This window comes from Hyperolius riggenbachi, chromosome 7 (genome assembly GCF_040937935.1).
Source record: "Hyperolius riggenbachi isolate aHypRig1 chromosome 7, aHypRig1.pri, whole genome shotgun sequence".
Lineage (NCBI taxonomy): Eukaryota > Metazoa > Chordata > Amphibia > Anura > Hyperoliidae > Hyperolius > Hyperolius riggenbachi.
Genome location: NC_090652.1, coordinates 81452148 through 81478683, shown reverse-complemented (window position 1 = coordinate 81478683; position 26536 = coordinate 81452148). Strand labels below are relative to the sequence as shown.

Here is a 26536-nt window from a genome sequence, read left to right as displayed (position 1 = left end):
GCACAGCAATGAAAAATCAATGGGGCTGTTCACAGTGCGGACGTTGCGTTACATTGTAACGCTGCGTCACAAGACAACGTACTGCATGCAGTACTTTGGACGCGGCTGAGCCGCGTTAGACTGCTTGCACATGCTCAGTAATGTTGGGGAGGAACGGAGAGCGGCCAGGCACATGGCTAATTAATATGCACTGCACGTTATGACGTGCAGTGTTTACTTCCTGGAGCAGCCGCTCTGTGCGGCAATTGGCCGGAGGGACCACGTGATGCCGCATGCGCACAAGAGTGCGCATCACGGCATCACTGACGCCAGAGTGAGCTGCACAACGCGGCTCACTCTGACGTCCAGATCTAGCACCACCAGGCGTTCCGTTAGGGGGACGTTATGCGACCTTAACGCCCCCTCTAACGCAACGTCCTGGTGTGAAATTAGCCTAATGGTCTTTCTAGCGAAGACTCATTAGAGCAATCAGAAATTCTGACCGGATTGGTTGTAAATAATCTCCGTTGATATTACAAGCGAATATAAAAACAGTCGACCGTTTGAAATTTCATCAAACCAAAATGTGGATTTTCTTGTTGGTTGTGATAGATAGGAAGCAAAGATTGGTTCGTTGATAGTGTAGTGAGCAAATTTTCTTGCGATCAGAATTTCAAATTGCTCAAATGATTTTTCGCTAGAAATTGGATTGTTAGTGGCCACCTTGAGAGCTCAGACGGTGGTTTTTACAGGGGGGATTACAAGCTCAAAGGACAGATCAGAATGAAACAGACAGCAGGGTAAGTGTCTGTTCTCATGTCCCTACTAGTATACAGTATTAATTAAAGCAGGTTGCTTCATCTCTGGTACACTTTAAGTAAAAAGTGCTGCACAAGATGTTGGCACTAAACAATAATAATAACAGAAAAGCAGGCAGCAGCATTTACCGTTGAGGCTGGACTTCCTCAGCATCGTCAAAATCCATCGAACAACTTGAGTTTTGGTATCACCAGTCATCTTGTTGTAAGCTTTGTTCAACTCACTCACCCTGTAAAGCAATTCAAAATGCAAAAATTGATGTGAGAAATGAATTTGTGCTAGCATTTAGAGATATCCTGTACAGTGTTTTTAGTAAAACTCTTTATATGGATTTATGATGCTTAGCACTAAAGATTCGAGTGAAGTAATATTCCGCTCTTGCTATCATGCTATGAGCTTGGGTCAATACTACACAAATATTTGTATCATGTAATGGTATCAGAAATTACATGTTCTTTTTTATTTAGTAGCCAGATATACATTTTCAAACCTGACCCTAATCTTAAAGTGGTATAAAACCCTGACATAATATTGGATAAAAACATGTTTTCCTACTTTTTATATGCCATACGGTTATCATATTTGCTTTTGTGCATAAGTATTATTCTTCATTTAGAAATTACAAGTTTCCAAAGTACACTTTTTTGCTTTGAGAGCTGACTTTGCATTTTATTCATAACTGGTTTTTTTCATGTTGAATTATAAGCAGAAATACTTTCTGACTGTCTGTCTTTGTTCAGGATAGCCTGCAGTGTCAGAGAAGTGTTTGTTTACATTTCTCACTTGATACAATTAAACACAAGATAACATTATCTCTAGTTCGAATTCGTCCAGCTTTGAGCTTTTCTGTCCTGTGTTTAACCCTTTGAATGCTGTTCTAGTAAAAAATGCTGATAGTGTATAATATGCTGTAAATAATGTTTTATAGCAAAGAATAATTGCTGGGTTTCATTCCGCTTTAAATCACACTTCTTTTGAAGACTACAGTCTATATTCTGTTTGTATCAGCTAGCCACACTGAGCAAGACCATTTGTTTTGTTAAGTGAGGTACACTTATCCAATTTTGATTGGCCAATGATTGGCCAATTTTACTACTTCCATGTAGAATGAAAGCCTACTTACACACTCTGTTCATAGTATTTAATATCTGTTGGCCCCCATGCTACATGGAGGAGGTAAAATTGGTCAGTGATTGGCCAATCAAAATGGCCTGTCTGTATGCACCTTTATACTTAACACGTGCACTAACAACCCAGGTAATTTTCTCTTCCCACATGGATAATTAGCACAGAACAGGAACCATTCATACTTTTCCACACCTGTACAAATTGAACAAATGGCACCAGATGTGACGCTTACACTCTGACAGCCTAGCAGATCATTTTTCCCCTTCTCTATACAATTTTTTTTTAGCTCTTTGCAATAAAAAAAACAGAAAGGTAGGTGACAAGGTGCTTTCAAAATTATTTTGTGTATTTTCTTTGTGGCTGGTGGCTTAAAGTGAACCCAAGGTAAAATGAACTGATGAAATAGACAACTGTTTCTATCCTCCTACTCCTCCTAAAAATGACCTTTTTTTAGCTATCCCATGTTTTTATTTTTTATTTAAAAATTAAAAAGTAGATATAATGTTTTAATGTCTCTGCTCAATGGCAGTCTTTTAACTCTCCCAGAGTTAACGGAAACCTGAGATGAACAGGTACCTTTAAAAAAATGACTTGCTGGTTGAATAAAAGTAACTTTAAGTCAAAATTTGCCGCGCCGTATATTAGGAAAAAAACTGCAGATATATACACACAGGCACATTTACTTTTTACTTATTCCTGTAAAACCACAGACAAACACAGCTGCTGCTGCATTTGAATTGTGTACAGTCAATACTCAGTAGAGTAGTGCATGTTTCTGGCTCAGATTGGGAGAGATAAAGGGGTAACTCAAGCAGAGACACCAATTAGCTGGGTAGATAAATAAATCTATGTTTACTGAGCTGCTTCTCCCATCACAGGCACTGCTCTCTGTGATGCTGTTCTGTGCACAGATAGTGAGAACACAGGCAGAGAGAGGGGCGGGCTTAAGCAGACTGCTCTCACTGCTATAGAGCTTCCTGATAAAGCAGCGGACTGAAAGCTTAGTCGGTGGTTTTTACAGGGGGGATTACAAGCTCACAGGGCAGATGAGAATGAAACAGACAGCAGGGTTAGTGTCTGTTCTCATGTCCCTACTGGTATATAGTATTAATTAAAGCAGGTTGCTATGTCTCTGGTACATTTTAAAATATATGAACTATTGACCTTTTTTATCTATTCCCTGCTCTCAGAAGTTGTATTCTGCCAGGAAAACGTGTATGGCTGTAATTTTCTTATCAGCTAGGTGTACTGTATTCCCGACAAGGTACCGACAAGACAGAAGCAATCACTTGCTTGCCTGAAAATTAACTCCTTTGAGCAGCAAAATAAAAAAAAGATAAACAGCCTGGTTATTTATATGTTTTGCATTGTACATGCATGTTTATCTCATCACATCACGTATCGCCTCAGGGACACTTTAAAAGGCATTTTATTGATAAGATGTTAATGTTGTATATTCCAATGAGGGAACATTAAAGTGAACCTAAACTGAGAAGGATATGGATTTTTCCTTTTAAAATAATACCAGTTACCTGGCTCTCCTGCTGATCTTGTGTCTCTAATACTTTTAGCCACAGCCCCTCAACAAGCATGCAGATCAGGTGCTCTGACTGAAATCAGACTGGATTAGCTGCATGCTTGTTTCAGGTGTGTCATTCAGCCACCACTGCAACTAAAGAGATCAGCAGGACTGCCAGGCAACTAGTATGGTTTAAAAGGTAACATCCATATCCCACTCAATTAAGGTTCCCTTTTAAGGAGACAAAGCAAAATAAATATCCAGACCTGGTGTATAACATTTGGTAGGGTATGGACTTGGTAACTAATTGCTCTCTATGGAGCCATATTTTCTTTGGGTTGGTGCACACCAGAGCGGTTCTGGAGCGCTTGCAGAGGGAAAACCGCTTGGCTAATGGAAGTGAATGGGATGGTGCACACCAGACCGGTTCGTTTTTTCCACAAACGCAAACTCGAGGGCTGCAGCATTTTTTAGATTTCTGAGGCATTTCTGCCTCAATGTTAAAGTATAGGAAAGTAAACGCTAGATCAGATCGGTTTTCCAGACGTTTTTGTTACAGAAGCTATTCAGTAACAGCTTTTACTGTAACAATATTTGTAATCTGCTACACAAAAACACTCCAAAAAATGCTAGGCATATTTAGAAATCATCTCTAAACATGCCTAGAATCGCTCTGAAATCTGCTTCAAAAACCTCTAGCGTTTTGCGGATCTGCTAGAGGTTTTTGGTGTGCACTGGCCCTTTATTAGAGTGAAATAAAAAAACATGAAAAGCAAAATGTTTCCAGTTAGATTTGTACATTTTCATTCATGAGATTTGATATGTTCCTGGTAAAATTTTCAGCACTAATCGTAATAAAAAAGTGGAAAGATTGCTCTCAGTAGCAGTGGAATCTTACTGACCCAGCTCTTATACCTCTGTAGAGAGAGAATTTCTCTGTGCCTGGGTCAGAGAAGTGGTATCACCATTCTGGACTTGTTGGCTACATGTTATGGGGTTTTTCAATGAAACATATGAGTAACAAAACATTAAGAAACTTACATGACAGCAAGTGTGTCGCAGTCCTCCACAACAAATAGTGACAGTGTTTCATATGTGAAATATTGAACAATCAAGATGATTTTGTATTTAAAAATATATCTAATTTCTGTTTTGGTGTACGTCTGTATACTTGATTTGATTTTGTTCAAGTAACCTCCCAGTATGATCTTCCCGGAGCTTTCTTTGATTTCGACGTTTTTCTGGTAAAGGAGAAAGATCAGCAATTAGCTTGTAGCCGCAAATGGTAATTTCCCTGACTGAATTACAAAGGAGAGCTGCAAGGTGTGTTAAGTAAACGCATTTTCCTAGTTAAATCAGTTTGTGCAAATAGTCTTTGAATACTGATTTTTCTTAGCTTAAATCATGGTTTGTAAAACAGTTGGATTCTTTTTGTTTCTTCAAAACAGCAGTTAAATAGAAACCGTAACCAAGAATTGAACTTCATCCCAATCAGTAGCTGATACCCCCTTTCCCATGAGAAATCTATTCCTTTTCTCAAATAGATCATCAGGGGGCTCTGTATGGCTGATATTGTGGTGAAACCCCTCCCCAGTGTGATGGCAGGACCATGATTCTGACATCACACTGTGGGAGCCTTTTTGCACTGTGGGAAATAGCAGCTGTTTACAGCTGTTTCCAACGGCCAAAAAGCAAGCAGCATCTCCTCCCACTGACATCACCTGCCAGCAGGAAAAATGTCACCATCACCATGTGATAAATGTCAGAATGTATATCAGGGAGAGGAAAGCTTTTACAGTAGGCAAACACTGACTAAATCATTTATACATAATTATTGTAAAAATGAAGCACTTTTTATTACATTATTTTCACTGGAGTTCCTCTCTAAGACTGATAAGATTCTTCACTCAGGCATACTTTTGTGTTTAAAAATCAACCTTTCGTCTTTGGAAATGTAATGCTCCTCATGTTACTGTATCTCCAGACTTATTCAAATAGGGGAGTCAGCCAGCATGCTGAGGAGGATGGAGCAAGCCTCAATCAGATCCAGAGGCTTCCCCCCTCTGAGGTAAGTACCCCCAGGGGCCTTTTTTTCAATACAGGTTTTCTTTAAGGTGGAAAACAGCAGTCCCCTCAGTGCAGGATTCTGCGATCTTTTTTTATTGCATACAGACAACCACTAGTTCTTTGTGATACATTTAATGCACCCCCAAAGGAAAAGCTAGGGGGAAGCAGCCTCCTGTGACTGAATATTTGGGCTATAGATGAAAACAGACAGGACTGGAAGTAAAATCAGGCCTGGCATATAAAGCACTGTAGCCCCCATTTGTATGCATTGACCTAACACTTAAATAGGAACTGCAGTGAAAATAAAGTGTTGAAACAAAAGTGCTTAATTTTTACAATTATTTATAAATGATTTAGTCAGTGTTTGCCCATTGTAAAATATTTCCTCTCCCTGATTTACATTCTGACATATACTACATGGTGACATTTGATTTGCTGGCAGGTGATGTCTGTGGAAGGAGATGCTGTTTTTCTGGTAGTTGGAAACAGCTGTTATTTCCCACAGTGCAACAAGGCTCCTACAGTGTGATGTCAGTACCTAGGTACTGACATCACACTGTGGAAGAGGTTTCACCACAATATCAGAAACACAGAGCCCCCTGATGATCCGTTTGAGGAAAGGTCAAGATTTCTTGTGGGAAAGGGACTATCAGTTATTGATTGGGATGAAGTTCAATCCTTGGTTGCAATTCCTCTTTAATTATTTTATTTAATTTGAGCTACATTGTAACTTATTTGCAAAAAACATGGTGGGAACTGAAACCAAAAACAGCAGAACACTAAAGTACACAGGTGAAACTCAAAAAATTAGAATATTGTGCAAAAGTTAATTTATTTCAGTAAATCAACTTAAAAGGTGAAATTGATATATGAAATAGGAACCCTTTGCAGGTGTTTTGGATTAATTAGCTGATTAGAGTCTGACACTTTGAGACTAGAATATTGAACATTTTGATAATATTCTAATTTTCTGAGATGTTGATTTTAGGGTTCTCATAAGCTGTAAGCCATAATCATCAAAATTATAACAAATAAAGGCTTGAAATATCTCGCCTTTCATGTAATGATTTCATATTTTATTTTCACCTCGGTCATTTTCACTTTATGCATCCGAGCAATGTTCACCTCCCATTCATTAGCCTATACCTTTATCACTACTTATCACAATGAACTGATCTATATCTTGTTTTTTCGGCCACCAATTAGGCTTTCTTTGGGTGGTACATTTTGCTAAGAGCTACCTTACTGTAAATGCATTTTAGCAGTAAGAATAAGAAAAAAACTGAAAAAATTCATTATTTCTCAGTTTTTGGCCATTATAGTTTTAAAATAATACATGCCTCCATAATTAAAACCCACTTATTGTATTTGCCCATTTGTCCCGGTTATTACACCATTTAAATTATGTCCCTATCACAATGTATGGCGACAATACTTTATTTGGAAATGAAAGAGCATTTTTTCCGTTTTGCATCCATCACTATTTACAAGCTTATAAAAAAAAATTGAAATATTTCATCTTTACATAGATATTTAAAAAGTTTAGACCCTTAGGTAAATATTTATGTTTTTTTTTATTGTAATTTTTTTTAATATTAAACATTTTGTGGGTATTTTTGGGAGGGTGGGATGTAAATAGTATTTGTTTGGGGTAAATATATGTGTATTTTTGTTTTTTTTTATATATAGATGTACTTTTACTTTTTGGCCACAAGATGGCAACCTTGAGTTTGTTTACATGACGTCACTCTACGCTTAGAGGGACATAGGAGGCAAAAAAAGTGAAGCTTCCGAGAGAAGCTGTCGCTTTTTCTGTGGGGGAGAGGAATCAGTGATCGGGCACCATGGCCAGATTAATTGATTCCTGGGCTAACGATGCATGCACGCGATCGGCCGCGGGAGCACGCGGGAGCGCACATGGCTTCCTTGACGTAGTTCTACGTCAAGGAGGACAAAGTAGTTAAAGTTGAATTAATCAAAAAAATTAACTTTTGCATGATATTCTGATTTTGGGAGTTTCTCCTGTATACTGTGTAAGCACTCACTACCAAAAAAGATAAGGTTCCATTTATCATTCTATTGTGTGGAGCTCTCTTGGTAAACTAAAATAGATTTTTTTTTAATACAGTAGAATCCCTCTATAGCTAAATCCAAGGGACCATGCCAAGTAGTTTACTATATCAGAAAACATAGGTCATATATTGTGTACAGTATTTATACAGGCATGTATGTATGGTCAAGACCTGGAGATGGAGTTTACTATAACCTGAGTTTATTATTTTAGAGTTTACTATAAAGAGATTCTACTGTATTTAAAGTATCTCTGGACGTTTCTTGCTAATAATAAAGCTAATTCAGTCTTTAAAACAGCACACATTTATTTGGTTTTCCTGCTCCCTTCAAACAAAACACCTTTTCCCAGACAGTAAAAAAACAAGCCCCCAGAGCATGCTTGGATGAAACTTCCATGCCATTCTCAATGTCATGTCGGGAATCCGACAAGCAATTACAGGCAAGGAAGCCTCTAGGCATAGGCAGTACAGGCCATTGCCTAGAGTGCTATTGGTCTTGGGTGGGCGCCATGTTGCTGGATTAAGCCCTGCCCCCAAATTTAGCTCCACCCCAGTCTAAGCCCTACCCCCATGGGTGTTCTATTACATGCTTCTGCTGCATCTACTTAGTGTAAGTTGCAGGCAGATGCCACCTCCTTGCCTTGTGCATCCTTCTTTCCACCTTCATGCCTCCTTCTGTCCCTTTTGTGCCTTCTTCTGTCTCCTTCAGTCCCATGTGCCATGTCTGATCCCCTGTTTGTCCTTCTGTCTCTCTTTGTGCTCCCTTCTGTCTCCATGTGCCTCCCTCAGTCCCCCTGTGCCACCTCTGCCTTCTTCTATGCCCCTTTGTGCCTCCTTCTGTCCCCCTGTCTTTATGTCCTATTTGCCTTTATTTGACCCCTTGTGTTACCTCTGCCCCCGTTCCTCCTTCAGTCCCACTCTGAATCCTTCTGTGCCTCCTTCTGTCTTCCTTTGTGCCTCCTTCCATCTCCATGTGCCACCTTTGTACCCTGTGCCTTCCTCTGTCCCCCTGTGCCTCCTTCTGTGCCCCTTTGTGCTTTCTTCTGTCTCTCTGTGTCCTTCCTGCCCCCCTCTGCCTCCTTCTGTCTCCCTGTGCCTCCTTAAATCCTCCTCCTGCCATCTTCTTCCCCCCTTCTGTGCCTCCTTCTGCCCCCCTTTGTGCCTTCTTCTGTCTCCCTGTGCTTCCTTCTGCCCCCCTTTGTGCTTTTTTCTGTCCCCCATTGTGCATCCTTCAGTCCCCTTTGTACCTCCTCCTGTCCCCTGTGTACCTACTTCAGTTCCCCTGTGCCTCCTTCTTTCCTCCTGTGGCCCCTTTTGTCCCCCTTTGTGCCTCAATCTGTCCCCATTGTGCCATCGCCTGTCCCACTCTGTGCCAGCTTCTGTCCCGCTGTGTGCCTCCTTCAGTCCCCCTGTGTGCCTTCTTCTGTTCTCTTTTGTGCCTCCTTCTGGCCCCCATGCCTTCTTCTGTCCCCCTGTACCTCCTGCTGCCCCTCTGTGTACCACCTCCTGTCCTCCTTTGTGTCTCATTCTGTCCCCCATTGTGCATCATTCTGTCCCCCTGTGTGCCTCCTTCTGTCCCCTTGTGCTTCCTTCTGTCCTCCTTTGTGACTTCTTCTGACCCTCGTGCCTCCTTCTGTTCCCTTGTGCCTACCCATGTGCCTTCTTCAGTCCCCCTGTGCCTCCCTCTGTCCCCCTTTGTACCTCCTTCTGTTCCCCCTGTTTGCCTCATTCTGTCCCCCATTGTGCCTCTTTCTGTGCACCTGTGTGCCTTCTTCTGTTCCCCAGTGTGCCTCCTTTAGTCCTCCTGTGACTCCTTCTGTCCTCCTTTGTGACTCCTTGTGTCCCCCTTTGTGTCTCCTTCTGACCTTCTTGCAGAGGCACATGGTCCACCAGGCCGACCAAGCGGTCACGAGTGCTGTGCACGGTGGGGGGGGGGGGGGATGGGGGTCGAGGCCACCCCTACCCCGCCAGATGGTGTGTCCCCAGGTGGTGAACTGGCTGGTGGCGTCTAATAGAAGCTGTGCCAATTCACTGGTCGCAGCCCGTAAGCCCACTTCTGCAGCCTGCGGAGTCTGTGGGTTTCGGCAGGCAGAGGGGGGCTACAGGAAAATGGAGTCCGGAGCCCTGCACTGGAGACTATTTATGTCTCCCGTGCAGGGCTTTGGGGTGCAATTTACCCATAGCCTTGCTTTGCCTGTCAGTGCGGGAGTTTTGCAGCTGAAGCTGCTCCACGAAGATCATCGGGGGAATTGCTCCGCGGGAGGGAGGCAGGGAGAGTGTCTTCTGCAGGTGAGTAAATGTTCTTTTTATTATTATTATTTCCTGGTGAAACTATTTCCTGGCATTATAATTATTTTCATGGGGGGGCACCATGGGGGCGGTGGGGGGCCGCCACAAGTTTTCTCGCCTGGAGTGACAAAATGTCTAGAGGCACCCTTGATTACAGGCCATTGCTTTAGAGGTTCATGCTTTAGGTGATGGCTGCAGCAATCATCAGCTGGCAAAGCTGCTTTTTAGATATTTTTCGTCCAAGAACATATTTAGAAAATATCACTGCAACTCGTTATTGTTAATATTAAGAAAGTATACGCTCTCCCAAAGCTTTAATAACCACTTAAACCATCATGGAGGTTGGTTGACCAGAAAAGTGGAGCCAATACCAACTGATGTGGCTTCTAATATTGGCAGGGTGGAGGATAAATTCCATGGGGGGAAAGCATGTGATCAGGCTTTTAATATTGGTCAGGTGGAGGATATATTGCATGGGGGAAAGCATGTGATCAAGCTTTTAACCCATTAACAGCTTCAATAGAGTTATCTCGTTTAAGATAAGTGCACTGCTTTTGTCCCCAGTCGGCAAAACTCCTTGTGCTGTAAATTGGAATGCTTTGATCTCTCTCTCTCTCCTAGCATAAAATATAGAAACTGAAAGCAGAAGTCCTCTATTATTGCCTCACACTGCCTTCTAGTGACAAGTGGCCATAAATACACATTACAGTAGTACTAATTAGAAGCAGAGAAATGTAACAAGTAAGAAATAAAAAGTGCTAAAATAAATTGGCCTGAAGCACTTGCAAGCCTCTAAATAAGTTGGCTGCAAAATAGTTGATATTTGCAGGGTGGAGGAAAGCATGTGATCCGTCTTTTAATGATGGCAGGATGGAGGATATATTTCATGGGGGGAAAGCAGGTCATGTGTTGAATTAGGTGATAGATCACTAAGATTCTGATTGGATGGCCATGATCATGTGCCACCTTGTTGTTGTTGTAAACTAAAGCCGAAAATCATAGCAACCCATCCAGAGCTATACGAATCAATCACATGCTCAAACTGATTGCATTCTTCTCTGTGGATTCCTCTATACACAAGCACCTCTCCTAACATGTTAAGTGATTAAGCTGCTTGTCCTTGATTTATTCACAAAAATGGTGTGTGCCTGTTCTTGGCCCCTGTCATCATTCCTCTGCATGGGAAGTAGAGGTAACACCTTAAAAATGCCTATCTTCACAGTGAGAGTGGTGCAGCAGGGTGTGCTTCAAAAACCAACACTGCTCTTGACCACACACACCAATGTGGTCGGCAGCAGTGTTGAGCAGTATGTATCGATACATAAGCCCTTAACGTGTAGATAGTAGACCACCAAGTGCCTCATCCTGGCCTACCATCTAAAGCAGGGGTCAGTAACCTTTTAGACTGAGAGAGCCATAAACTTCATATATTTTTAAGTGTAATTCCATACAATGGGCTTGATTCACAAAGCGGTGCTAACAGTTAGCACCCTGGTGAAAAGCCCTTTATCATGCCTAAACTCAGTTTAGGCATGATAAGTTTAGGTGTGATAAGTTTAGGTGTGATAAGTTTAGGCATGATAAGTTTAGGTGTGATAAGTTTAGGCATGATAAGTTTAAGCGCCAACTGCGTTAGCACCGCAGTGCACAGCTGATCAAAAGTTTTGCGCTAGCAAAGACTGGTGCACTTCGTATAAAGTTTAATGGCGCTGCTTTGCGTGCGGGACTTTGCAAGCGATCTAAACTTATCTAAACTTAGCATGCCTAAACTTATCACACCTAAACTTATCATGCCTAAACTTATCACACCTAAACTGGCTTTTCACCAGAGTGGTGCAATGGTTATCATGCCTAAAGTCTCTAACTGGGTTAGCACCGCTTTGTGAATCGAGCCCTAGGTGTGATAAGTTTAGGCGTGATAAGTTTAGGTGTGATAAGTTTAGGTGTGATAAGTTTAGGCGTGATAACTATAGCACCAACTGGGTTAGCACCGCAGTGCACAGCTGATAAAAAGTTTTGCGCTAGCAAAGTCTGGTGCACTTCGCATAGAGTTTAATGGCTCTGCTTTGCGTGCAGGACTTTGCGCGCGATCTAAACGTATCTAAACTTATCACGCCTAAACTTATCACGCCTAAACTTATCACGCCTAAACTGGCTTTTCACCAGCGTGGTGCAATGGTTATCACGCCTAAAGTCTCTAACTAAGCTAGCACCGCTTTGTGAATCGAGCCCAATATGTTTCAAACTAGGACAGTAGGTAGGGCTGAAGTCCCTGTTGCCATGGCGGATGTGTATACAGTTGATCCACCAGGCAGCGGAAGTGTCAGAAATTTCAGCTTCTCTTGGGCTTCAGCAACATCAGCAATTTCCCCGAGAGCCAGACAGGATAAATACATACTAACAGCTTGTACAAATAGCTAGGTGACTTGGGGGTCGATTCACTTTGTAGGATGAGATCCCTGCACTTCGGCCCAATAGGCTGCCTGTCAAGTGACAGGCAGCCTATTGGGCCAATCAAAGTGCAGGCATCTCGTTCTACAAAGTCACTGGACCTGACAGGGTCCAGAGTGGGACAATCGATTGTTTTGGAGTAGCACAAGTGAGTTAGTAGAGCATGCTACAGTAGTACCGTGCACTATGAAAATTCTACTTGTGCTGCCACACTAAGGTGCACTGCTTGAGCAGTGTAGCTTAGTGAATCAAACCATACTGATTTGTCTGTAAGCCAGATGTAGCCATCAAAAGAGCCACATCTGGCTCCCGAGCCAGTAGGTTCCCTACCCCTGATCTAAAGGCTAACTCATATTCATCAAAGAGGTGTGACTGCTAGAAGCATTCAATGTCTTCTACTGGCCAAGCTTCAGCCAACAGCCACTGTTGGCTACAGTGTTCGCTGTCAGTACACCATGCTGTTGTAACCGCATGATGGTAATCTAAGAGTCTGATAAAATAATTTATATTGGAAGATTGTGCTTCCAGCCAAAGATCTATTATTCATAAATAAAAGATTTATTTCAGCAGATGGTTTCAGATGCGAAAAGCACCATGTGTCTGGATCCTCATCAATAGATGGTGTGGAGCCATTGCATTCAATGGTTAAGTGCTTGGCCACATTAAAATGTAAATAGTCAAAGTTATAGTAAGCCAAGCAAAGGGTGAAACTGAGGCAAATTGGACAAAAACGTACCTGGGTGCCGGTTTCACAAAAGCGTTCCATAATAGCATCTGCAGTATCCACTGATGTGCTGTTGCTGCTCAGGTAGGTAATGAATTTAGTGGATTCTTCATCACTTTCATAAATCTTGTCCACCACAACCATGTCTCCAATCTGGTTCACTGTTAATAGCACAAGAACTCCAGTCTCAAACTAAAACAAGAGGGTGAAAAAAAATAGTATTATGAAATGAAAGGTTAACACTTGTATAGGGCTTTTTGCTTGTCAAGCTCCAAGTGCTTGAGAGCTGCAGCTACTAAGGGCGCTCTTCGTTGGCCACCCAGGAGCATTAGGGAGTCTTGCCCAATTACTCCTTATATAATAGGTACTGAACACTGCCCCCCCAGGTGGCCCCACATCACAAACTTCCCAAACGTTTTTTAATCTCCAATATATATATAATTTTCTTAAGAGAGTATCGAGAAAATTCAGTTACATACCACATTAAATTTTATGAAGTAAGACTCCAGTACTTCATAGCTGAATTCAGAAACGTATTCTCCAATATAGTCCTGTATATAGGTCAGAGTGCTTTCCTCTTTATCTATGCATTGATTCACTAGGAGAAACAAAACAAAAAGTGATAGAGGTGTGCAATATCTGGGAACAAATACTTAGGCTGTATTCAAGCTATATATGGGATATATATGGGCATAAATCCCATCCACTTTATCCCTATAATCTTAATGAACCCCTGACCAAATTCTAGAAACTTTTTTTCTATCTTGAGTTGTTTTTTTTCAAGTGTTTGCAAATGGAGAGCTTTTCTATCACTTCCTGGCCTTAAGGTATTAAACTGGGTTTTCTGACAGCTTAGGGTTGCTTTGGTGTCGGTAATGCACAGTGATGTGCAGTAATTGTTGGCGACAGCAATTTACCCCTGCTATTGCAGCTCAAATTCCCATTCCTCCAAAACTGAGTTATTGTTAATAATAATCTGAACATAATATGTACAGCGTTTTTCTCCTGTCCGACTCTAAGCGCTCCAGAGCTGCAGCCACTGGGATGCACTCAAGAGACCACCCTGCAGTGTTAGGGAGTCTTGCCTTGAATGCTTTACTGAATAGGTACTGACCCTAGCCAGAGCCCATAACCAGTACACTATCCAGCCAGCTATTGTTCCCTTTCTATGTCAAAGCATTTCAGATACCGAACACAACCTTCTCCCTCAGCATAAGAAAACAAATCATTCCCGCACCATATCCTAGTAATCCCTGCTCTAAAGAAAACTCTCCAGTGACCTCCAAAAAAAGCCCACTAAATCCTCCTTATGTTCTAGTATCCTCAACTTCATAGCACCTAATCCTAATCTCATTCAGTCCCAAAGGTAAAAAAAAAATACTTCAAGAGTGAAGAACTCCAGTCGTACCCAAAGCAAAATTTAAAATTGACAGGAGACGAGATGACATGAAGGGTATGAAATATCGGTGAATGTGCTTCCTACACTGAGGTTGTTTAGGCACAGCCAACTTTGGCTCAATACTGAAATTAAAGCTCTCCTGGTGTCCACAAAAGAATCCTGCGCCAAAGCACCCCAGTGCCTGCCTCTAGGGATGATAAATGGGATGCAAATAATTTCTCCTAACATTGAAATTTCATGTAAATTATACGCAGCTTTTACCTGAAATTTTAATGTTAGGAGAAATGATTTACATTTCATTAATGATCCCTACCAGCTTCAAGCTTTTTGTGTCCCCAAGACCTACTTCAAATTTTACGTGAAACAGGAAATGAGGGACAACAATAAAAACCAAACAGGATTTCTGAAGGTGCTCATCAGTGGTGCAATTTTTTAGTGAACAATCATATTTTCGATCAGATTGTTCCGATTGTATTGTATTAAAACAGAGAAGCTTCTGAGCCCAATCAATCAATGGTTGCATTACTGTGTTTCCTTAACCACTTAAAGAGAAACTCTGACCTTTTACATGAGAAATCTATTCCTTTTCACAAACAGACCATCAGGGGGCACTGTATGACTGATACTGTGGTGAAACCCCTCCCACAAGAAACTCTGAGGACCGTGGTACTCCTGGCAGTTTTCATGTCTGTGAACCTTGTTACATTGTGAGAAATAGCTGTTTACAGCTGTTTCCAACTGCCAAAAAAGCAAGCAGCAGCTACTGCCAACAGTAAAAATGTCACCATGTAATAATTGTCAGAATGTAAATCAGGGATTTTAAAGATTTTACAATGGGCAAACACTGACTAAATCATTTATACATAATTATTGTAAAAATGAAGCACTTTTTGTATTACATTATTTTCACTGGAGTTACTCTTTAAGGACCGTAGGCTTACACCCCCCTAGTGACCAAGCTATTTTTTATAATTCAGGCCACTGCAGCTTTAAAAGCTCACTGCAGGGCCGTACAACTCAGCACACAAGTGACCCCCCCCCTTTTCTGCCCACCAACAGAGCTTTCTGTTGGTGGGCTCTGATCGCTGCTCCTGTGTTTGTTTGTTTATATTTGTTTTTATTTGTTTGTTTTTTTTAATACATTTTTATTTATTTATTTATTTAATTTTCCACCCTCCCTCCCCCCGGCAGCCAATCCCAGCAATCGGCTCTCATAGACATCAGCCTATGAGAGCCGATCACTCTCTGAGCCTCCCAGGGCGACAGCTAAGTGTCATGGCTGTCCCCAGTACAGCGCTGCCTTAGATCGCAGCTCTGCACATTGTAAATTGATGGCCGTTTCGCCATCTAACAATCTCCTAGCAGCGATCGCCACTGGGAGACTGATGATGGAGCGGAGCTTCGTCATTCAAGCGGAGACATGTGCTCACGATCTCCTGCAAAAACACAACCCCAGGACTTGACACCAATTGTCGTTACGCCATCCTGGGGGAGCCGCCGCGTTTACGCCCATTGGCATGACATGGTCGTTAGGTAGTTAAAGAGCTGGTTAATCAGCATGAGGGATTATTTCATACATACGATCGCAACCGGTTTCAGGGTGGCGAGAGCAGTCAGGATCTTATCTTTCAATCTGAATGATCTGCTCAAAAATATGATAGTTCCCTTAAAATTGCACCGTCAATGGGCACCTAACTCTTCCCTAGTTTATAAAAATGTTTTGTTGATCTCCCCTTCTCTCTCTCTCTCTCTCTCTCTCTCTCTCTCTCTCTCAGTCTCAAACAAAATCTCCACTTCCTGTCTGTATAGTGATGGTTCTGAATACCATTATGAGCATTGTAGTTTGTTTTTGCAGCTGAAATCTGGCTAGTATTTTACTAGATCTACTGGTCACTGCTGATATAGCAGATACCTTCAGTTTTGTGTTGCGTATCCTGCTGCATGTATTCCTCAAGGTGAGCGGTCACATCTTTTCTGTTGCTTTCAAGTGTTTCATCATAGCATTTGCTAAAGGCATTCACACTGCAAGAGAGAATTTGCAGATTTTCAGTCAGTCTTAACGATGGAGAAATTCATGCAAGGAAAAGAAAGTCACAATGGTGAAATGCAGTGGTGTGAGATCTCCAATGGACCGATCCAATCTCTTACACCTTAGCTGGCAATTACTTTTAAGACAATGATATCACATACAGTGAAGTTGAACAATCACAAATTAGAATAGTTTAAGCTTATCTGCCCCAGTAGGTTATGGGGATTTCAGTTCCAATGGTGTGGAAATCCGTGATTGGCTATATCTCCTGCTTCAGCCAATTGAGTACCCAATGCTGATGACAAAAATGCTTCAGGTACGCAGTCAGATGCTTCAGAAGATAATGGTGGAGGGACAGTAGACTAGAGGCTGATGCTGAAGTTGAAGGCACAGACAATAAAGGTGAGTATCGATTAGGGTTAGGGATTGCACCTTCCCTCCCCCCTCGCCCCACCTATTAGTGCTTTCACTCCCAGGACATGCAGTTTGCTCACTCGCAGTTGGACATAATTAGCAAAGGTAAGGAACCTATCTTTTGGGGGCAGCGCGGATGGTACCCTCTGGGCTTTGGCCATGCCTGGAGGTTTTATTTTCTGCATTTGTCTGCTCCCCCCCCCCCCCCCCCCCGAGGGGCAGCCACAGCACTCCCAGGCAGTGTGTGCTTTGTGGGAGTGTCTGCACTGCCCCCATTTCTTGGAGGTACAAGGAGGTCTACACGCGGCATCCCTGTTGAGATGCAAAGTATTTTGCGAGGGCTAACTCCTGCAGGGAACAGCAGTGAGGTAGTTTTAGATCCTGCACTTCCTGGCAAGCAAATGCAACATCCAAATCCTATGCCATTTTAATTAGTCAATTAACATGAGGCAGCCAGTATATAAGTCAGGTGTCACCTGGTCTGAGCACACGCTACTTTTTTCTTTTGTTCGTAACATTGGAAAAGTATTTTTACCTTCAGTGCAACAGTGGACTGATATTCTAATGCCATTCATTGGTTCAATCTGAAACAAGTCAATACTTACAAGACCTTCTGGACACTGCAATCTACAGTGACAGGGATATCTGACTGGAGGATCGTATTGTCTATTGTAGACATGACTGTAGTCAATCTATTTTCAAACCAAAGGGAGGTCTCTTGTGCTGTGAAGTTAACAATAACTTCAGCCAATTGGCTACATGTCTGCTGCAGCATGAAGTATTTCACGTCATTAGAAATATTCACACTCTGTGGAAGAGATAACAACAGGTACAGAAATGTTATCCAAACTTAGATTGCACAGGAGACCAACTTGGATCCTGCTAGATCAACATATGATCTCATTCAATCACACAATGCTTACAGCCACATATGCAATTACATTTTTCTCCTGAGTTTTCTCCAATGTGATATTTTCAAAGTTGTCAATAAAATGCATTTTAAACCACCTGAAAGCAAGAAAATACTCAAAATAACCTTGATAGTACTTCTTCTCCTACTTTTTGGTATTTTTTTCAGTTGCAGAGTGCTTAACAGTTATTTTTGTAGGTGGAGGAAGGAATGTCTATGGCTGGCTGACTTTACCTTCTTATTTTGGTGGCCAACACACTTCACACCTACGTTTGTTTCTGGCACCATAATACTGTCACCATTTAAATCAGTACCAGATTTCATATTAAGCTAACCCAAATATCCACCAACCTCATGCCCCTTCATAATCATAACCTTTAATAGGCTTGCCTTTCTACTTGGCCTAACCTTCATTTTACTCTTTATCTAATGACTTAATCCTTACCTCCCCTGTCTCCTTTCCAGAAAAGAAGTGAAGTCAATGTGAAATCTTGCACTACAACAATGGTGGGTGACAGCAATCAATAAGCAACACTACCAGCTGCTCCTCAAACCTGGCTGTGAGGTGATCTTAAAAAAAGGCAAAAGGCAAAGGAGGAGTGCTCTGTAGTTTTATAGTGTTATGCATCAGTGACTTCGCTGGCGTTACCTTCGTCAGAAGGCGCTGAAATGCGTAGTGACTTCACTGGCACAGAAGTCCCTCAGAGGAGCTTGGGTCTCATCCGCCAACTGGGCCACTAACACTGCTGGCCACAGCAGTTAGAAAGGCTGCCTCCTAAGCACCCATTGACAAGCACTTTGCCTTTGGGATATGATCATACTACTGACTTTCAGTAAGTGTAACTTTTTATGCGTGTTACCTGTAATAAAGTGTTATAACACTACAAAGTGCTCCTCCTTTTGCCCTTTTCCTTTCCAGAACAGTTTGCTAACCCCTTTCATACCTGTACCTCCTGATAGCCTTAACCTTGCGCCTGACCTACAAATTGTACTACTTATTGTCTGGGTATCACAGTGAAATAGTGCATAGCACTCTCGCCTTGAGGCACTGAAGTCTCAAGTTTAAATTATTCCTGAGACTCTGCATGGGGCATAAAACTATCTGCATGGAGCTTGTATGTCCCTGTGTTTGTGTAGGTTTCTTCCCAGATTCCAAAAACATGCTAAAAAGTTAACTGGTTTTCCCCTAGTTTGACTTTAGACTATTACAGGGACATTAGACCATTAGACTATGAATATGGCAGGAATTACACTGTAAGCTCATATGGCAGTCAGCAACTTGTATGTTATAAAAAGTTGCTGAAGACATATGTGTAAAGGCTCATATACACCTACCAACAATCTGTCCAACTATCTACCAAACTTGTCTGTTGGAAGATAAGTTGGGTGTGTAATGCTAGCTAACAACCAGATGACCAACTAATAACAGGTTGCTTGCCAGATACAACTGGAGGATCAATCTGACCAACTATTATGCAGGATGGAATGTGTGTACAAGTCTCTTGAACAACTTTGTTGCTTTTGAATGCAGACATGTTGTGCAGTTTGTCATTTAGCTTGCTAGCATAGTATTTAAGTGAGTTAGTTGTTTAGTTGGATGGCGTGTGTGTATGTACTTGTCATGTAACAACTTGTATGGTTGGTCAAGTTTTGCGGTTGGTTGTGCATTAAGTTGGACATGTGTATAGCCTTTATATAAACAGATACTTATAACAACATTATGCCAGGCCTTTCATATAAGTCAAACTGAAACCTTGATCCTTAAAATGATTCCTTAGCATTGTTATCCTTAGCCTCATACTTTAACATAACCATCACTGATACTCTTCACATGTCTAATCTAAAACCTACCATTAATAATACATAACTGTAGGTTTCTCTGACCTGTCAGGATACAGAGATCTAAAAATTGAATTGTGCACAGATCTCACCTATAGGAACAAGTCATGCCTTTTCAGCCTCAGTCACTCAAAACCCCTCCTGGTCTCCGGGGGACACTGCACCATTACTGATGCTAGGCAGATGTTATGTGGGAAGGGAGAGGGACATAACGGGCGAAATCTACATGGGGGACTTATCTGGACACTGCACCATTACTGATGCTAGGCAGATGTTATGTGGGAAGGGAGAGGGACATAATGGGTGAGTCTACATGAGGGACCTATCTAGACACTGCACCATAACTGATGCTAGGCAGATGTTATGTGGGAAGGTAGAGGGACATAACGGGCGAGTCTACATGAAGGACCTATCTGGACACTGCACCATTACTGATGCTAGGCAGATGTTATGTGGAAAGGGAGAGGGACATAACGGGTGAGTCTACATGGGGGACCTATCTGGACACTGCACCATTACTGATGCTAGGCAGATGTTATGTGGGAAGGGAGAGGGACATAACGGGCGAGTCTACATGAAGGACCTATCTGCACACTGCACCATTACTGATGCTAGGCAGATGTTATGTGGAAAGGGAGAGGGACATAACGGGCAAGTCTACATGGGGGACTTATCTGGACACTGCACCATTACTGATGCTAGGCAGATGTTATGTGGGAAGGGAGAGGGACATAACAGGTGAGTCTACATGAGGGACCTATCTAGACACTGCACCATTACTGATGCTAGGCAGATGTTATGTGGGAAGGTAGAGGGACATAACGGGCGAGTCTACATGAAGGACCTATCTGGACACTGCACCATTACTGATGCTAGGCAGATGTTATGTGGGAAGGGAGAGGGACATAACGGGAGAGTCTACATGGGGGACTTATCTGGACATTGCACCATTACTGATGCTAGGCAGATGTTATGTGGGAAGGGAGAGGGACATAACGGGCGAGTCTACATGAAGGACCTATCTGGACACTGCACCATTACTGATGCTAGGCAGATGTTATGTGGAAAGGGAGAGGGACATAATGGGCGAGTCTACATGAGGGACCTATCTGGACACTGCACCATTACTGATGCTAGGCAGATGTTATGTGGGAAGGGAGAGGGACATAATGGGTGAGTCTACATGGGGGACCTAGCTGGACATAATGGGTGAGTCTACAGTCTGATTCTGATCTGGTTATAGTGACTCAGGAGAGCCCTAATTGTGACAACAGCTAGGATTGTTGAGATATTAAGGTTGTATGCTATACAGCTTTATTGTCAGACGGGGGTAGTGACTCCCTACAAGGCTACGTTTAAAAGCTGGGTGATGATTCAACTCATTAGTGCTCACATGAAGTTGAAATAGCATTTTAAAGCAGAATATGTTTTAATTTTCTTTTTCCGTCTTTATCCACGCAATTTTAAAATGGGCCAGAGCCTTGAGAACATACAGTATGACAAATTCAAAACCACACACTGATATGATATGATGATAAGATAGGTTGAATCCATTACCGTGGTGATTTCCACATTGTAGCTATCCCAGAAAAAGGCCAAGTTACTTATGGATTGTTCCACAGACTCAGTGTCAATAATATTGCTGAAGATCTCTGCTACATATGTTACATTGGTGCGTGCCTCCTCGCTCACAACGACTAACTGACCAAGCTGAGTAGTCGTTAAGACAGTTACGTCAAATTCCTAAAACAAAAGCACAAAGACAGATTTCTGTAATTATATCTCCAATGCTGTAAATAGCTACAGCAACATGCAGCAATATGCTTTTTCTGAAAGCATCAGCTACCCTCTGAAATCAAGTTTATGTAAGAAAGCATTCTTAGGGCTAGCACTTTCCAGCCTATGAGTACACTTTGCTATTTAATGGCAAACTGAGCTTTAATTCAAACTACAGTTGATCTGAACTAAAATTAATACTAATGTGACTGTTAAGGGAACACTAAACATTTTAAATACATATTTATATGCAAAACATGTTTTCCACAGTAAGAGGCATCAAAAGTACTTTACTCCTATGTTGATGTCACTTCCAGTAGTCTGTAAAAATCTGACAAATCTGACAGGTTTTGGACTAATCTATTGCCTTATGGGGGATTCTTAGTATTTCCTTTTGCTTTTCAAAAGCACTTCCTGTAAAGGGTTTGTACAAAAATGTTGGCCAGCCTCCACACTTCCATGCCCACTATTTTGGCAGTTGGACTGAGCAGTTAGTGCTTCTAAAAATAAAGAAAACCAGGAGAATCCCCATATGAGGAGATGGGCTAATTTAAAACCTGTCAAATTTGTCAGATTTTTAATACCCACTGTAAGTAACAGCAACATAGAGAAAGAGTAATTTTTAGTGCATTTTACTTTTATACATATGCATTTTGAATTTTAAAATTTTTATGCAATAGTGGTCCTTTAAGCTGAAGTTAAACTAACCCCGAGGTGAGAGTGGCAAGGAGACTGCCTGTTGGTCTATTTGGCTGCAGCAGTGTCTGAACTAGCGTGCACCATCCGTCTGTAGTCAACTGTAGTTTATTGTACCAGCATCCAAACTTGCATCTTACATGGATTGTAATCCAGGACTGCCCATAGTGCTGTTGCCCAGTTTATGGGAGTGGAGTAACGAGGTGGGGTTGACGAGCACCGATGTGGGCAAGCGACGGCTGTTTCGCGTCTCTACAGACCAAGCATCTGTATAGATGCGAAACAGCCGTCGCTTGCCCACATCGGTGCTCGTCAACCCCACCTCGTTACTCCACTCCCACAAACCAGACACCAACACTATGGGCAGTCTTGGATTACAATCCATGTAAGATGCAATTTTGGATGCTGTTACAATAAACCACAGTTGTCTACAGACGGATGGTGCACGCTTTCCTTCTACCAATTGCATTGATCAATTCTTTTGTCACGCGGAGCACACACCTGGATAACCGCATCGTGCATTAGTACAAGGAGAGGGTGAGATTGAGATACACTTTTTTTCACCTTTTCACTGTTATTTATTGCAATTAGACTAAGGAGTGCTGCACATTTGTTTTCTGCCTCCTTTTAAGAACAGTTCTGACAATACTGTCAGAAACACCTGATCTGCTGCATGCTTGTTCAGAGTCTATGGCTAAAAGTATTAGAGGCAGAGGATCAGCAGGATAGCCAGGCAACTGGTATTGCATAAAAGGAAATAAATATGGCAGCCCCCATATCACTCTCACCTTGGGTTCACTTTAAACTTGTATGTACACTAGCACTAATAATAGCAATGGTATGGATGAACGGGAAATTAAAATGGAATTGACAGCATTGGGGACGGGGGGCAGGCTTTGCTAGGAGATACTCTTGAATAACTCATGAACATGTTTGAAAACAAAACAGGTGCAGTATGGACTCATGCACTGACTAGCCAAGCTAATGCTATCAGAGATTAGTTGGTCATTCAAGGAAACTGAATTAAAATGGCTCTTTTGGAACATCTGCTTGTCTGCTGTTTTAGCTTGTCTTCTGTCTTTACATATTTCTCAAAGTGTACCTAACCCCAGGACTTCCTCTCTGCTCTAAAAGCGAAGCAACAGTATAATATCCTTTACAGAAAAACATTTCCTTTATATAGCTTACTACATTCTACTATATGTCATTATGGTGCCTCTAACATTGTACACTTATTTTTTCCTGTAGCAGGAAGCAGCGTGTGTATCAGCGGCTATGCAGAGAGGAGGAGTCCGGCGGCAAGTGAGCGGCGATTGGAACCAGGTAGGTGCGCAGCTTCCTTTTGCATTACTCTGCCGTCTGGAGGGGGGAGCATGGAGGGCAGCCCAGGGAGAGGAAGGGAGGGAGAGGTCGGGCTGCCCTCACCGCGGCTGCGGCTCTCCCCTCCATTAGGGGAGGCACTTACCTACCTAATACTGGGGGCAGCTACCTAATCTAACCTATACTGGGGGGGGGGGGGGGCAGCTACCTATCTAACCTATAATGGGGGGCACCTACCTAATCTAACCTATACTAGGCAGCAGCTTCCTATCTAACCTATACTGGGGGGCAGCTACCTATCTAACCTATACTGGGGGGGGGGGGGGGCAGCTACCTATCTAACCTATAATGGGGGGCACCTACCTAATCTAAGCTATACTAGGCAGCAGCTTCCTATCTAACCTATACTGGGGGGCAGCTACCTATCTAACCTATACTGGGGGGCAGCTACCTATCTAAATAGTGGGGGCACCTACCTAATCTAACCTATACTAGGGGGCAGTTACCTTTCTAACCTATACTGGGGCCACCTATCTAATCTAACCTATACTGGGGGGCACCTACCTAATCTAACCTATACTGGGGGGCAGCTACCAATCTAACCTTTACTGGGCGGCACCTACCTAATCTAACCTATACTGGGGGGCAGCTACCTATCTAACCAATACTGGAGGCACCTACCAATCTAACCTATACTGGGGGCAGCTACCTATGTAATCTATACTGGGGCACCTACCTATCTAACCTGCATTGGGGGCACCTACTTACCTAGCTAGCCTATACTGGTGGCAACTATACTGGCTACCTATATTGGAGACACCTACCTAACTAACCTATACTGGGGGCACCTATCTATCTAACCTATGCTGGGGACAACTATTCTGGCTACTTATATTAGCCCACTGCCTTACTGTTACAGTTACATTACAGTTAGCCCCACCCATGTAATGTCATGTCCACACCCATTTTTTTGCTGCGGCACGTTTCGCTTTTTTTGGGGGGGGAGGGGGGGTGTTGGTAAATTATCCGCACCGGGTGTCAAATACCCTAGCTACGCCACTGAGCACAGGAAAGATGAAACTAAGGAGCTTACTCATAAATGTCACTGGCCTGGGAAGTGAGAGGACGGATACGCGGGGATTTCAAGCGGCAGACATGTGGGAGGTCACCCAGGACCCAACTGTTTTCTAATGCGATTTTCCCAAGTCTCCTTTTGTGAGTGTATCTTTGAATCTTTTAAAACGTATTAATTAAATGGTTTTACGCTATACGGTGCATTTGCAGTTTGTAGAGCGGCTGATGCTCGTTTGACCTACTGTGAAACCATCCCCAAAGCCATTAATTCTACCTCCGGAGATTGTTAGAGGATTGCTGGGTGAGTGCGGACATTGAGGGGGAATGTCAGGGTGCTCACCTGAGGTGTAATGGTTATTTAACTTCAGTCTATTGACAATAGTCTATATGAAGGTGGTGGAAATTGTGTAACAACAGAATTACACTATTGGCTTTTTTATATCTTTTTACATGTGATGTGTTGGCCCCACAAGGAAAAGTGACAAGCAGCCTGGACAAGTACACCATTGGTGAAAGTTAACTTGAACTTTTTGGCGGCCTGTATCAGGTTACTCCTGCGCTTTCCTTGAAGAGGCTCTGAGCGCTGCTCATTTGGTATTGTGTGTTTGGACTAATCTACTGTCATCAGGTGTTTTTGATAGTAGATAGATAGTAATTGCTATTGAAAATCAAATTTCCTTACATAATTGGGGTTCAACTCCTTAATCACAACTATGTTGATGTTTTGTGAAAAGTTGTAAAAGTTGACTTGCAGCCAATCTGCCACTAGATCCGTGCAATCTGTAATAGAAAAATAAGCTAGTCAAGAAGGAATTTAAAACATTTCACAGGATTATCAAGTTTTAAACTGGCATTGAATTATTCCACGGCTATGGAGGTCAAGGAATTGAAATGTTGAAGGAAAGTACCCATAGCTGTACAGAAATGAAAACATTTTACATTTCTCTAGTTCTGGGGCTTGATTCACAAAGCGGTGCTAACTGTTAGCACGCCTGTGAAAACCCCCTTAGCACGTCTAAACATGCTTTTCGCGCATAAAACTTTACGCGCGCAAAACTTACGCGCGTACTGCACAGAGCGCAGGGCGCACCACGCGAAGTGCCCATTAAAGCATATGGGACTTAGCGCGCGTAAAACTTTGCGCGCGTAAAACTTTACACGCGCAAAGTTAGCGCACGATATGATTGAGAAATCCGGTGCTAACCTACTTAGCACCCTGGTTAGCGCGTCTAAAGACTTTAGACGTGCTAAGTAGGTTAGCACCGCTTTGTGAATCAAGCCCCTGGTGTTTTATCAGTTTCCTTGGCTCTGGGATCCCTGGGCCCATAAGCCCACTAGTCCAACACACTTCATCTGGTTCATTTCAGTGCATTCTGTCTTGGTGTCAGATTGTTTTTTTTTTCAGTTGCAGTGTGAAACCTCTGAAATAAGGCATTACTTTAGGGCAGGGCCGGCCTTAGGTTTCACAGCGCCCTGAGCATAACCAGATATTGGTGCCCCCCCATTCACCCTCTCTGCGCCCATGTGCAAGATCCCCTTTAGTGTATATAGGCAGATCCCCCTTTTGGTGTATATAGGCAGATTCCCCCTTTTGGTGTATATAGGCAGATTCCCCCTTTAGTGTACAGAGGCAGATTCCCTCTTTAGTATATAGGCAGACCCCCCCCCTTTTGGTGTATAGAGGCAGATCCCCCCTTTTAATATATATAGGCATATCCCCTTTTAGTGTATATAAGCAGACCCCCTCCTTTTACTGTATACAGGCAGATCCCCCCCCTTTAGTGTATGTAGGCAGATCCCCCCTTTAGATTATATAAGCAGATCCCCCTTTAGTGTATATAGGCAGATCCCCTTTAGTGTATATAGGCAGATCCCCCCCTTTAGTGTATATAGGCAGATCCCACCTCCCCCCCTCCTTTAGGGCTCTTTCAGACTTAGACGTTGCTTTGCAGGGGTCGTTAAGGTTGCATAACGTCCCCTAACGCAACGCTTGCTGGTGGCAAAGGTGGACGCTATATAAAGCCGCGTTAT

The 26536-nt window shown here is 42.6% G+C and overlaps 1 protein-coding gene across 1 annotated transcript in view; it reads right to left on the bottom strand.

The window, feature by feature from the left end:
* The window catches only part of LOC137524388 (uncharacterized), a 173901-nt gene that overhangs the window by 103364 nt on the left and 44001 nt on the right, over positions 1 to 26536 (bottom strand). The window contains exons 18-25 of the mRNA XM_068244164.1: positions 25188 to 25285; positions 21197 to 21382; positions 17496 to 17698; positions 16360 to 16469; positions 13528 to 13646; positions 13061 to 13240; positions 4487 to 4686; positions 927 to 1027 (exon numbers count right to left, since the gene is read on the bottom strand). Of these exons, the coding sequence (XP_068100265.1) occupies positions 927 to 1027; positions 4487 to 4686; positions 13061 to 13240; positions 13528 to 13646; positions 16360 to 16469; positions 17496 to 17698; positions 21197 to 21382; positions 25188 to 25285 (1197 nt within the window). The remainder of the gene's footprint in view (positions 1 to 926; positions 1028 to 4486; positions 4687 to 13060; positions 13241 to 13527; positions 13647 to 16359; positions 16470 to 17495; positions 17699 to 21196; positions 21383 to 25187; positions 25286 to 26536) is intronic.